Consider the following 11443-nt stretch of genomic DNA (forward strand, 5'->3'; position numbering starts at 1 on the left):
GGATCCGAGCCGTGTCTGTGACCTATACCACAGCTCACAGCAAGGCCGGATCCTGAACCCGCTGAGCGAGGCCAGGGATCGAACTCACAATGTCATGGATACTGGTTGGATTTGTTCTCGCATGACGGGAACTCCATAACCAAATTTTTTAACAAGATTCTCGGCTTTTTGAGAGATTCCAGCCTAACGAGGCTGCCAGGGAGAAGCCAGCCAAGGAGCCCGTCAGGGGGTTTGGGGTGGGCCTTTGGGGCCCTCAGCTAAGTCTCAAATCCGGGTGGAAACGAGGCAGGCACTGGAGGCAGTGCTGGTCTTAACTTGCGCAGAGAATAGGGTGTGTCTTCTGGGTGTCTCGGGACCGCATGGGTCTTTCCATGGTCTCTGGGTTAAGATACGCTCCCCTGGAAGTTTCCTTGAGTTGAAAGATGATCATGCCAGGCCCACAATGGGGTCTTGCCAGGCACTTACAGCCTTGAAGTCATGAGAAACCCTGGAACCATAAAAGGAAGCACGTCTGTGTCCCCGAGGTGGGCCCTGGGTCAGGGCTGCAGCTCTGTCCCTAAGTTAATCAGTGGATGTGTCCTGTGACGGGGGAAGGTCTGCTCTGCCCCCACCTGTCAGCTGGGTTTGGAGTCACTGGGAGAGGTAGCTCCGTTCAGAAAGGGCTGGAGAGGCATTCCCTGCCCATCCCGCTTGTCCCTCTGGTTAGGAGATGCTGAGATGAGGAGCGGGCAGGGTGGGTTCCCTTTTGTCCCCTACTTCTGCCAGAAGACCCTCCTGGCACCTCCCAGCCTGGCACAGGGGAGAGCAGGCGTGGAGCAGAGCAGCCAGAGGGAGGTGAAGCTGATTTTAAATGGGGCTTACTTCCTTCTCCTGCCCTGCTGGGAGGATCCAAGCTTGTTTTGCAAATGTGCCTTTCTCCCTCTGGCTAAATTTTATTTAGCTGGTTTGGCCCCCAAATGGAAAACTAGAAGAGAAATGCTTTTGATTTCCTATCTCTCCCAGCTACTTGCCCCTCAGGGCCTCTGGGGCACCGTGCATCCCCTGCTGTTGCAAAATCCGCCCCCCCAACTCAGCCATCCACTAATGCCACGAGCTCTCATGGAGCGGCCCTCTGCGCTGGTGTTGGGGGAGCCTACTGGCCCCCTCCAAAGCTGACATAGCTCTGTTCGCACTGGGGGCTGGTTTTGTCAAACTTAGAATTCGTTGCTAACATTTGAAGCTCCAGATTTTCAGCGTCTCTTTGACAATGAAGGTTCTGGCCCACGTAGTTAGGGGCCGAGAGGCAGCTCCCCGTTCTCTAGGATGTCTGCCTTCCTGCAGGCAGCACCTCCTGGCCCCTGGAGGAGACATCCCATTCCAGGGTCCTTGCAAGCCTAGGCTCTCCCAAAAGCGAGATGGAAACCGCCCGGAATGCCACCTGGCCCCCTGCCTCCACTGCTAGGGGCCTGGAGGGGCTGGTGGACAAGTGGTCCCTGGGCAGAGCCTAGCAGAAGAGGCAGCCGTTGAGCCCCCTGAAGAACAGAGGGTTCCAGAGCCCACGTGCTCCCCCGAATGTGGGGGAACGGCTGGAGTTCCCCCTGCCCCACCAGATTGCACTTCCCGTGTTTCTAAACCATCAGAATTTCCAGCACATCCACGCAGTGCTCTCCCTGCAGCAGGGAGACTCCCCGGGGTTGATGACAATGCCACCGAGGGCATCAGGAGAGTCTGAGAGCCTCTGAACGGCTCCACGACGCCGGGCTGGCGCGGAAACACTCAGCCGAGGTCACTTGTGATGTCACAGAGCCCCTAGGAGAGTCCCTGTGAGGCTGAATGAGGGCTGAGGTGCCGGGAGTGCCACCCCCACGTGGCCTGAATGTCCTGCCACCCTGGAGGCTGTAAGGGCCTGGGCCGCCCAAGCGGAAGCCCCTCCCCTCCTGGAAGTGCTAGAAGCTGCCTTTCGCTGCTTCCTTGGCTGTTGGAGCCAAGCCCCTGCCTCCTGGTGGAGGATGGAAAGGGGGGGGGTCTTGGGTCCCAGGTCCCCAGACATTCAGAACCAGAAATGACAAGCCCACTCGGGGCACGGCCCCCAGGTACCCCATGCGTGTGCGTGCATGTGCGCATGCGCGCGCCATCCTGTTCCCGCTCAGCCTCCACACCAACGGGAGGAGGGCGGAGGGTGAGGTGGAGAAGGGGTGTCTGGCTGGGAGAAGTTAAAGCTAGTGACCATTGCCGAGTTCCCGTCGTGGTGCAGTGGTTAACGAATCTGACTAAGAACCATGAGGTTGTGGGTTCGATCCCTGGCCTTGCTCAGTGGGTTAAGGATCTGGCGTTGCTGTGAGCTGTGATGTAGGTCGCAGACTCAGCTCGGATCCCGAGTTGCTGTGGCTCTGGCGTAGGCCAGTGGCTACAGCTCTGATTCGACCCCTAGCCTGGGAATCTCCATATGCCAAGGAAGGGGCCCTAGAAAAGGCAAAAAGACAAAAAAAAAAAAAAAAAGCTAGTGACCATTTCATCCAGTTGAACCAAGAAATCAGAAGAAGGGCCTTTACTGCTGTCAACAAGGATACAGTGAAAATTAAACCAAGGCAGCTGCCTTTTCCCAGTGACCTTGTCGCCATGGAGACAGCCCGCCAGTGTCAACAACTGGGAGGAATCCAGACAGGCTAGTTGGGGCCCCGAGAGGCAGGCGGTGGCCCCTCTTCCGCCCGCCTCTGCTGTGTGCTTCCGCAGTAGGGGGACCACACGTCCAGGTTGCCTGGGACGGCCCAGGTGACACCATCGTCCAGACAAGTCATCACAGCACCCGTTTCGGTCTCCAGGGTGACCTGTCTGGGCGGCAGTTAAACCGTCACCTCTCGGGTGGGGGTCTTTGCAGAGAGTTGAGTCCTGGGTGGGAGCAGTGGTGGAGCCCAGGCTGATGGGGGCAGGAGAAACCCCACCACCACCACAGGCATCTGTCGGGAAGGGGGCTTTCATCACCAACATGCTGCTAGTTGCTGGCTCATCATGGCACCAAGACCTCTCTTCCTGTGCAAAGAAGCCCAAGTGCCCATCCTCCCTGGCACCGCCTTTGCCGTCACCGAGCAGCTGTCAAGTACCAGCTCCCGGGAAGGGGGAGGGGGCCCTGCAGAGCGGGCCTGTCTGGCTCTAATCCCTTCCAGAGTGGTCCATGCACGAGGTTGCAGAGCAGAAAGGGTCAGTTCACTTGGTGCCTCCAGCCCTGTCCTGCCTCAGGTGTCCTGTAGAGCCACCACATCAGAGCTGGGAGTGGGGCCCATTTGTGTCTTTCAGGTCCCTTAGGGAACAGTGATGTGTAGGCAGGCCCATTTTACAGATGAGGAAACGGAGGCCAGGGGGGAATCAAAGACCTCCCAGGATCACATGCACGTGAGGAAGAGAGCTGCAGCCCCCAAGTCCCCGAGCCCCAGCCAGCGTGGTCCTGCCAGCTCATCTCCCACGGGCTCTGCCCTTCAGGAAAGTGCTACCGCTGCCCATGGCAGCCGCATCAGGAAGGAGAGGAGCCCAGCGCTGCCCCACAAGCCCCAGGTTCTCTGGGAAAAGACTCTTTTCAGGCTTCCTGTCTTTCAGAGAAATTCCCCCTAAACTCACTCCGGTGGCTGCAGAAAACAAGGCCCGCCCCCCGGACCCCTGCAGCAGAATTCAGATGCTGGGACTGCTCCCTGCGAGGCCTCCCCCCCCACACACCCCCTTCTCTCTCTCTCTCCCCCCCTCCCCTCCCCCTTCTCTCCCCCCTTTCCCTCTTCCTCTCCCTCCCTCTCTCTCTAGCCCCCCATCTTCCTCCTCCCCGCTCTCTCCCCCTCCCTCCCCACTCCTCTCTCCTCCCTCCCTCCTCTCTTCCCCCTCTCTCCCCCTCTCTCCCCCCTCTCTCTCTCCCCTCTTCCCCCCTCCTCCCCCTCCCCCCTCTCCCCGCCCTCTCTCTCCCCCCTCTCTCCCTGCCCTCTCTTTCTCCGTCTTTCTCTCCTCTCCCCCTCCCCTTCTATCCCCCCTCCCCCTCTCCCCCTCCCTCTCTCTCCCCCTCCCTCCTCTCACTCTCCCTCTCTCCTTTCTCCCCCGCTCCCTCCCTCTCCCTCCATTTTGGAGTCTTCTCAGAGCTGGCCCACAGCAGGCCCTGCTTCCCACTTCCCCTCTTCCTGCCCTGCCCCCAGGGGGCCCAAGGCGAGCATCCTCTGCTCAGGTCTCAGTGGGCTCTGGCCCAGCTGCCCACCTGGCTGGGGCCCCAAGTAAGGGAAACCAGGAGGGAGGCGCCACCAGGGAGGAGCCAGGGGGAGGAGCCAGGGGCTTCAGCCCCACCCCCAGAGGCAGCAGGCACCCTCCCTAGCCAGAGAGGCTGGAGACAGCAGGGTGGGCGGCTGGCTGGGGGGGACAGCAGCCCCCAGGAGCTCTGAATCCCTCTCTCTAGAAGGAATTGGCCTCCCGTGGGGGGCAGCTCTCTGTCCTCCATCCACCCAGCCATTCTCTGGTCCAGGTGGTGGGGGGAGGAATCTAGGCTGGGCAGACCCATTCCAGGCAGCGGGCTCAGTGGAAACTGCACCCCTTCCTCACCTCCACTTATCTGCTGTGTGACCTCAGGCGAGTTACACAACTTCTCTGACCCTTGGTTCTCACATTAATACCACGGGATAATACTTCTATTTAAAGGATCATGGAGAGATGAGCGACGCAATCTCTAGACCAGCAGGTCTCAAATTTGAGCTAACTTCGGCTCCCCGGAGGGCAGGGCACAGGTCTGAGCCCCATCCCCAGTTTCTGATGCATCCTCGGGCCGGGCGGGGACCTGGGAGTGTGTATTTCTAACATCCTTCGAGGTGATCACACTGCAGCGGGGACCCCACCTGGAGAATCACTGCCCAGAGCCCTGGCCATGGGGGATGCTCCATCTGGGGTAGATACGGTGGTGATTTATTTTTGTTTGTAACGGAGTCAACATGTAAAGGAGCTAGCATGGTGCCTGGCTAGGTTCTGGCACAAGGTGTAAGATATTATTTTTGTTATGATTAGTGGTATATTGTTATCAATAGCAGTCCAGATGATTTTTGTTATTGAGATGTGAGCCATGCTCACCGTTCAGGGGGGAATGAATGAGTGGATGAAACAGAGAGAGCAGCACTGCAGAGGGGGTGAGGGGCCGGGAATCTGCCCATTCATTTATTCCCTCCAGCCTCCGCCAAGCACTTGGTCTGCGCCAGGCATCGTTCAAAGCAGGGAACACCCTGACAACAGCCTGTCCCATGATTCAGACTCTGGCTCCAGGGGGGCCGAGAGCTAGAGTAATCAGGAGGGCCTCCAGGAGGAGGTGAGGCGTGAGCTAGTGCGTGCTGGATGGAAGGGTAAGATTTTAAGTGTTAGCAAAAGGAGCCATTCTGGGGGAGTTCCCATTGTGGCTCAGCAGTAACGAACCCGACTAGTATCCATGAGGGTGCAGGTTGGATCCGTGGCCTCACTCAGTGTGAGGATCCGGCGTTGCTGTGGGCTGTGGTGTAGGTCTCAGATGCGGCTCGGTTCCCATGTTGCTGTGGCTGTAGTGTAGGCTGGCAGCTGCAGCTCCGATTCAACCCCTGGCCTGGGAACCTCCATATGCCGAGGGTGTGGCTCTAAAAAGACCAAAAATGATGAGAAGGAGAAGGGAAGCATTCTGGGAAGGTCTCAGAGACATGTTACCTTTCATACAGGCAGAGCCCACGTGTGCAGTGCAAAGGGCCGGGGGTCGGGGGTCTCTCCCAGGGGCTTGAACAGCTCCAGCCTGGTACAGAAAAGCCTGAGCCCTGGTGGGACCTGGGTTGGTCAGCTCCGGCTGCCATAAGGAGCACTGCAGCCTGGGCAGCTGAAACCCTAGCAATTTGTCTCTCACGGTTGTGGAGGCCGGAAGTCCAAGATCCAGGTGCAGGCAGGGCTGCTTTCTGGTGAGGCCTCTCTTCCTGGCTTGCAGGTGGCCATTGTCCTCATGGGGCCTTTCCCGGGTGCCCACTGCTGGCGTCTCTTCCTCTTCTTGCAGGGACACGGGCCCCGGTGGCTTAGGGCCCCACCCTTATGGCTTCGTCTAACCTTAATTACCTCCCGAAAGGCCCTCTCTCCAAATATCCCCACTTTAGAGCTTAGGGCTTCAACCTAAGAATTTGGAGGGGTAGACAGTTTTGTCCCTGACAGCTTGACCTGGGGTCAGGTTGAGCCTGCCTGGTGGAAGCTTTCCCCTTCCCCTCCCCCTCCCTGCAAGGCCCTAACCCAGGAGGCTTGGCGGGCAGCCAGCCTGGGCTGGGCAGGGAGGGGGTCACCCCCACACCTTCCCCAGCCCCCTCCTCCAGAGCTCAATTACATTCCCATCGCAGTTGGTGGCCTCTTGGGTGAGCTGTTCATCAGAAGGTACCCTTCCAAGCAGGGCCCCATGCTGCTGTCACTGATTGCATTTTCATTATTCAGATGACTGGAATCGCGGCTGTGGGGGGGTCGCCAGGGTGAGTGTCGTCTTGTAAGGCCGGGTCAGCGCCTATGAGGGCTGCTGGGATCCTGTGCCACCGCCCCGGCCACCGCCCCGGCCTCCGCCCCGCAAACCAGTCCTCGCATGGGGCCTGCTGCAGGCGGCCCAGCAGAGCGGATGCCCAGCCCAGGCATGGGAGTCCCCGGGCAGCAGCAGGACTGTGGGCAGAGCTGTAGGAGTCCCCCCAGCACCCCACGTTCCTGTGGTCACCATGGCCCTCGGGCCACTCGGGCCCTGTGCGGGGCCCTGAGGAGCCAGCTTGGCCCACTGAGTTCACCTGCTTCCTCTTGGGTCCCTCCCCTGGTCCAGGCTTTGCTCCATCACCTGAGCAGCGGGGGAGCAGCGTCCAGGCTCCGTGCATCCGGCACTAGACAGGGATTCCGGAGGAAACCCTCAGAACGCCGCCACCCCCAAGCCCCCCACCCCATCCCACCGCCACCTGCACGGCCGCCAACTACCCCCTGGGAATGAGGAGCCCCAAGGCCCCCACCCAGATTCAGGGAGCGACCCAGAGCCACCAGGAGGTTACGTGGGGGTGGGGGTGGGGGATTCCCTTTTCTCTCTGTGCCCCCCACCACCTCAGGTCACCACCTTACATTTCATCAAATGTCCATTTCATCCAACTTCCCTTTTACCGCTTTTACAAAGGTGGGGGGCCAGGGAGGGGGAGGGGCCAGTGCCTGTTTCTTAGCCTCCCTTTCTGAAAGCGCTCTTTTCCCTCTAGAACTCTCCTTTCCCGCTGATTCATTACGTGTCGGGAAGCAGAGCGTGACATGTTAAAAGCCGCCTTGATAGTGTTTGATATTCAGCACTAACCGCTCACCGCCTCGGCGGGAGGGGCTGCTCTCCCCGCCCCCACCAGAGGGGGAGGGAGGCAATCTGCATAGTGGATGTGCTAAGACAGTCGGTAATTTGCATTAAGCTTCCAGAAATTCTCTGCTTGCAATCTGTCACCCTTCGCTGGGTTTTCATTTTATAACCTTCAGAACATAAGGAGAGGCGCAGGAGGCAGAAAGAACGCGGTAACCGCACCCCCCCATTCCCCCCGCCCCCGGGGGAGGGAGAAAGACTGGTCTCAGGCAGTCCTCAGCGCCCACCCCCCACCCCCGCAGGTCACAAATGCGGGAATCGCCTGCCAGTCTAGGGATTAAGGAGCCCATCCAACCACCAGACCCTAAATTTGGGGTGGGGTGTGGCCCTGCGTCCAGAAGCCAGATGTGGGGCTGCCTGAGCCGAGCTGGTCTGTCCAGAGATTCAAGTTCAGAATCTTTGGGGGTTTTCCCTGAGACCATTGGGTCTGGTTTTGCACTTGAGCACCTGGTCAGAGGCCCCCACCGATGGAAGCACTGGCCGATGAGCTCTGGAGATATTTCTGCCTCCAGACTCTTAAGTACCTGCAGACTCTGGGCTTAGGACAGAGCGGTGGGTTTGCTGTTCTGACTGCAGGAGAGGAAATCCTGTAGAGATTGAAAAAAAAAAAAAAGCCTGGCCACTCCTCCCGGCCCAAGACATCACAGCCTCCAGGCTGCTGGACGGCTGGGACAGGCCACCTGTGAAGCAGTCCTTGAGTCCTGCCCTCTGGCCCCCACCCCCACCCCACCCCCAGTCTGTTTTCTCATCTATAAAATGAGGATTCTTGGAGTTCCCGTAGTGGCTCATACTAATGAACCCGACTGGTATCCATGAGGATGCAGATTTGACCCCTGGCCTTGATCCATGGTTAAGGATGTGGCGTTGCCGTGAGCTGTGGTGTAGGTCGAAGATGCAGCTCGGATCCCGCCTTGCTGGGGCTGTGGTGTAGGCTGGCGGCGGCAGCCCCAATTAGACCCCTAGCCTGGGAACTTCCATATGCCGTGAGTGTAGCCCTGAAAATACATACATATATACTTACAACATACACAAAAATGAAAACGAGGATTCTGGAACAGATCCTCAGCCAAGGGGGGCCCAGGGGTGGGGACAGGCCCTGACCCCGGACCCCTGCCTGGGCCAGGCCCCTTCTGCTGTGTCTTCCGTATTGGATGTACAGGTAGAGGTGGATTTGAGAAAAGCGCTCTGTGGCTAGAATGGGGTTTGCAAACCACTGGCCTGGGCCGTCCCTTCCAGCGGGTAGGCAGTCAGGTGAAACTGAGCCAGCAGGAACACAGCCTCCTGGGGTTGCCGGAGAATTTCCCTAGGGATCCCAAGGCAGAGGTTTGACCCACCTGCAGAAAGGTGTGCAGTAAACCCCCCATCTTCACACATGCCCATCACATAGGGCTCCAAACAGGCGCCCGTGACTTCAAATCCCATCACCTGAGCTAGCTCAGGGCAGAAGCCACTCAGTCACCGTGCCCTCTCAGTTAGCCCCCAGAATTCAGGACCCGCTAGGAGCAGGGCCACGGCCCCAGCGCTGTGGAAAGTATGAGAGACAGAGCCTGCAAGATGTCCAGAGGAGGCAGAAGCACGTGAGGATAGAGTGGAGGGCGAGGATGGTGGGCAGACATCGGGGGGCAGGTGCACGGCCCCCACAAGGGTGTCCCAGCAGCTCACCATCCAAACTCAGGGGCTTTCTTTCAAGTTCTACATGAAGGCACTGATGAGGAACAGAGGCAAGAGACAGACTGTGCCTAGGAGCTCTCCCCGCAGCCTTCCAAGGCAGAGCCATCTGTGGATTTCACGGCACGAAGCTGCCTTCCCCAAGGGCAAGGTCAGCATCGCTTGTTGCAATTCGCCGAGTCCCAACCATAGCCCTCACTGCTCTCATCACCACCCGTGGCTATGACAATGGCTGCTCTTGATTGGGTCCACACAAAGTGCCAGGCAGGGCATGGGGTTTCTTCCTGGCCACCCTGTAAGGCAGGCACTCTCATATTCCCATGTTGCAGATGAAGAGACTGAGGCTCAGAGAGTGACTTGCTCAAATTCACACTGCAAGAAAAGACCACGATCTGGACTCCAATCCAGGTCTGAATCTACCCAGCTCCTACCCGCTGTGTAGACTCCTCGTGCCCCCTCAGAGAGCAAAGGCAGGCTCTGCAAATCATGGCAGTTCTTCCCCTGGAGCCCACGTGAGCTCACCTCAGCCAAAGGAGAAAGGAGGTTGTGCTTGCACTGGCTGCGCCCATGGCCTCCCCCTAACCCAACCCTGTGCCCTGCTCCCCCTCCCAGAGCACCAGCTCCCCGCCCCCCGCGCGCCCCTTAGGGACCTGGATCCATCCTGATGCCCCGGGCACCAGCTCCAGCCCTGGGGCTGTGAACTCACTGTCCTTGGACTCGGCTCCACCAGAGCCACCAGGGAGAGCCCGGCTGTGCCATGTACCAGACCTGCCAGTCTAGGCTTGGCCACCTCTCAGCTGGGTGTGCTCCAGCTGAGAAAAGACAGCAGGGCCAGGGGGCATGACACAGTCAGTCCACATGGTCAGCCAGGCAAGTCCTTTATTTTAGACTTCCAGCCCTAACCTGCCAGGCAGGTGGGGAGCCCACTTTCAGCATTCCAGCCCCACCTCCCCACCCCCAACACCAGGGACAGCAGAGTTCCAGGACAGAGGAAGATCAAGCTGAAACCCCAGGCTGGTGGTGCAGGTGGCCTGTCATCATTGGGCACCTGCCGTTCAGGCCACATGGGCCCCTCGGTCCATCCCCTTCTCCCTTGGCCTAACCTTGGCCTTGAGGCTGAGAAGTCTGGTGAGAGCAGGAAGCTGAAGGGTCCCCCATCTACCTTGGTCTGGGTATCCATCCTGCTGGGAGCTGGACCCCCCCAACTTCCATGTCCCCTCCATGTCCCATGACCCGCGGTCTGGGGAGGTCCCTCAGCCCTCCCTGCCTCTGCTTCCCCATTCTCGCTCTCTTTCCCGTCCACTCCGGGACCCCTTGAAGAGGCACCTGATGCACCCGGACTTTGGGAAAACCAAAGCTCTCAAGTCCCTGCCCGCGCTGTGCCACGGGAAAGGAGGACAGGAGGCAGAGGGGAGCAGAGCTCCCCAGCGGAGCGTGGTCTGGGCCGAGGCAGCCTGGTCCTGCCTCCTCCTCTCTCCCTCTGCCCTCATCCCAGGCATCCTGTTGTGAGCCAGTTGCCCAGCAGAGAGGGGACTGCACTTGGGCGGGGGGGTCCAGATCCCACCCCTCCCAGGACCTCCCCCTGCACCTGTGGCCTCTGTCCACCCCCTGCCTCTCTCCCCACAGTCCACGGCATCAAGTGGACGTGCAGCAACGGGAACAGCAGCTCGGGCTTCTCAGTGGAACAGCTGGTGCAGCAGATCCTCGACAGCCACCAGACCAAGCCACAGCCTCGGACCCACAACTGCCTCTGTACCGGCAGCCTGGGTGAGCCGGGGGCCCTGGTGGGCACATGGGCAGAGAGGGCTCGGCCAGGCTGTGGCTGTGATGTCTGTGAGGGGAGAGGAGTCATCCGGGAGCCAGGCCACGGCCCAGCATTTGGGGCAACTCCCTCATCCTGGGTGCAAGGCTGGTGGGGCTGGTGGGGCTGGCAGGGCAGCCACACTGGGCAGGAGAGAACAGTTTATAGAGAGGCAGCTCCCTCTGCGAGTGTGAGCAGCAGAGTCAGAGAGTGCACGGAACTGGGCCTCCATCCACATTCTCCCGCAGCAGGTGCCCTCCAGGGCCCAGAATCTTGGGCATCACCAGCAAGAGCCCAGGTCCCCAGGCACTGGGCTGGCACAGGCTTTTCTGGGAGATGAGCCTCGAGTCAATGGGAGCTCTCAAGCTAAAACTCTTGTCTCCTCCAAGAGCGTAAAGTGCCCCACATGCTCCGTCATGATGTGTCTGTGTTTCCGATAGTGGTATTTGCTCTTTGAAATGTAGTTACTCTCTCTGCTGCTTTAATTAGATATTTCCATTTGGGGTCGTGTCACTTCTTTGCAAAGTCTTCATGCATTTCGGAATCTTGGTGAGGCTGTAACAGGATCAGGGGGAAAGTCACCCTTTTATCAAAAGCAGAGTCACCCTTATCAGACGGAATGAAAATTA

At 59.1% G+C, this 11443-nt stretch overlaps 1 protein-coding gene across 31 annotated transcripts in view; it reads left to right on the forward strand.

Annotated features, from left to right (window-relative positions):
• CAMTA1 (calmodulin binding transcription activator 1) overlaps positions 1-11443 on the forward strand; it is an 861094-nt gene that overhangs the window by 752328 nt on the left and 97323 nt on the right. For all 31 annotated transcript variants that reach the window (XR_014806977.1, XM_084962661.1, XM_084962660.1 and 28 more), the window contains one exon: positions 10640-10780. Coding sequence is in view for 30 of the 31 variants with exons in the window: in XM_084962661.1 (XP_084818787.1) it covers positions 10640-10780 (141 nt within the window). In the remaining variant the exon portion in view is untranslated. The remainder of the gene's footprint in view (positions 1-10639; positions 10781-11443) is intronic.

The sequence above is a fragment of the Sus scrofa genome, chromosome 6 (assembly GCF_054392235.1).
Source record: "Sus scrofa isolate SSC_HxYL_T2T_F1_AM1 chromosome 6, Sscrofa_HxYL_maternal_Yorkshire_Landrace_v2.0, whole genome shotgun sequence".
Classification (NCBI taxonomy): domain Eukaryota; kingdom Metazoa; phylum Chordata; class Mammalia; order Artiodactyla; family Suidae; genus Sus; species Sus scrofa.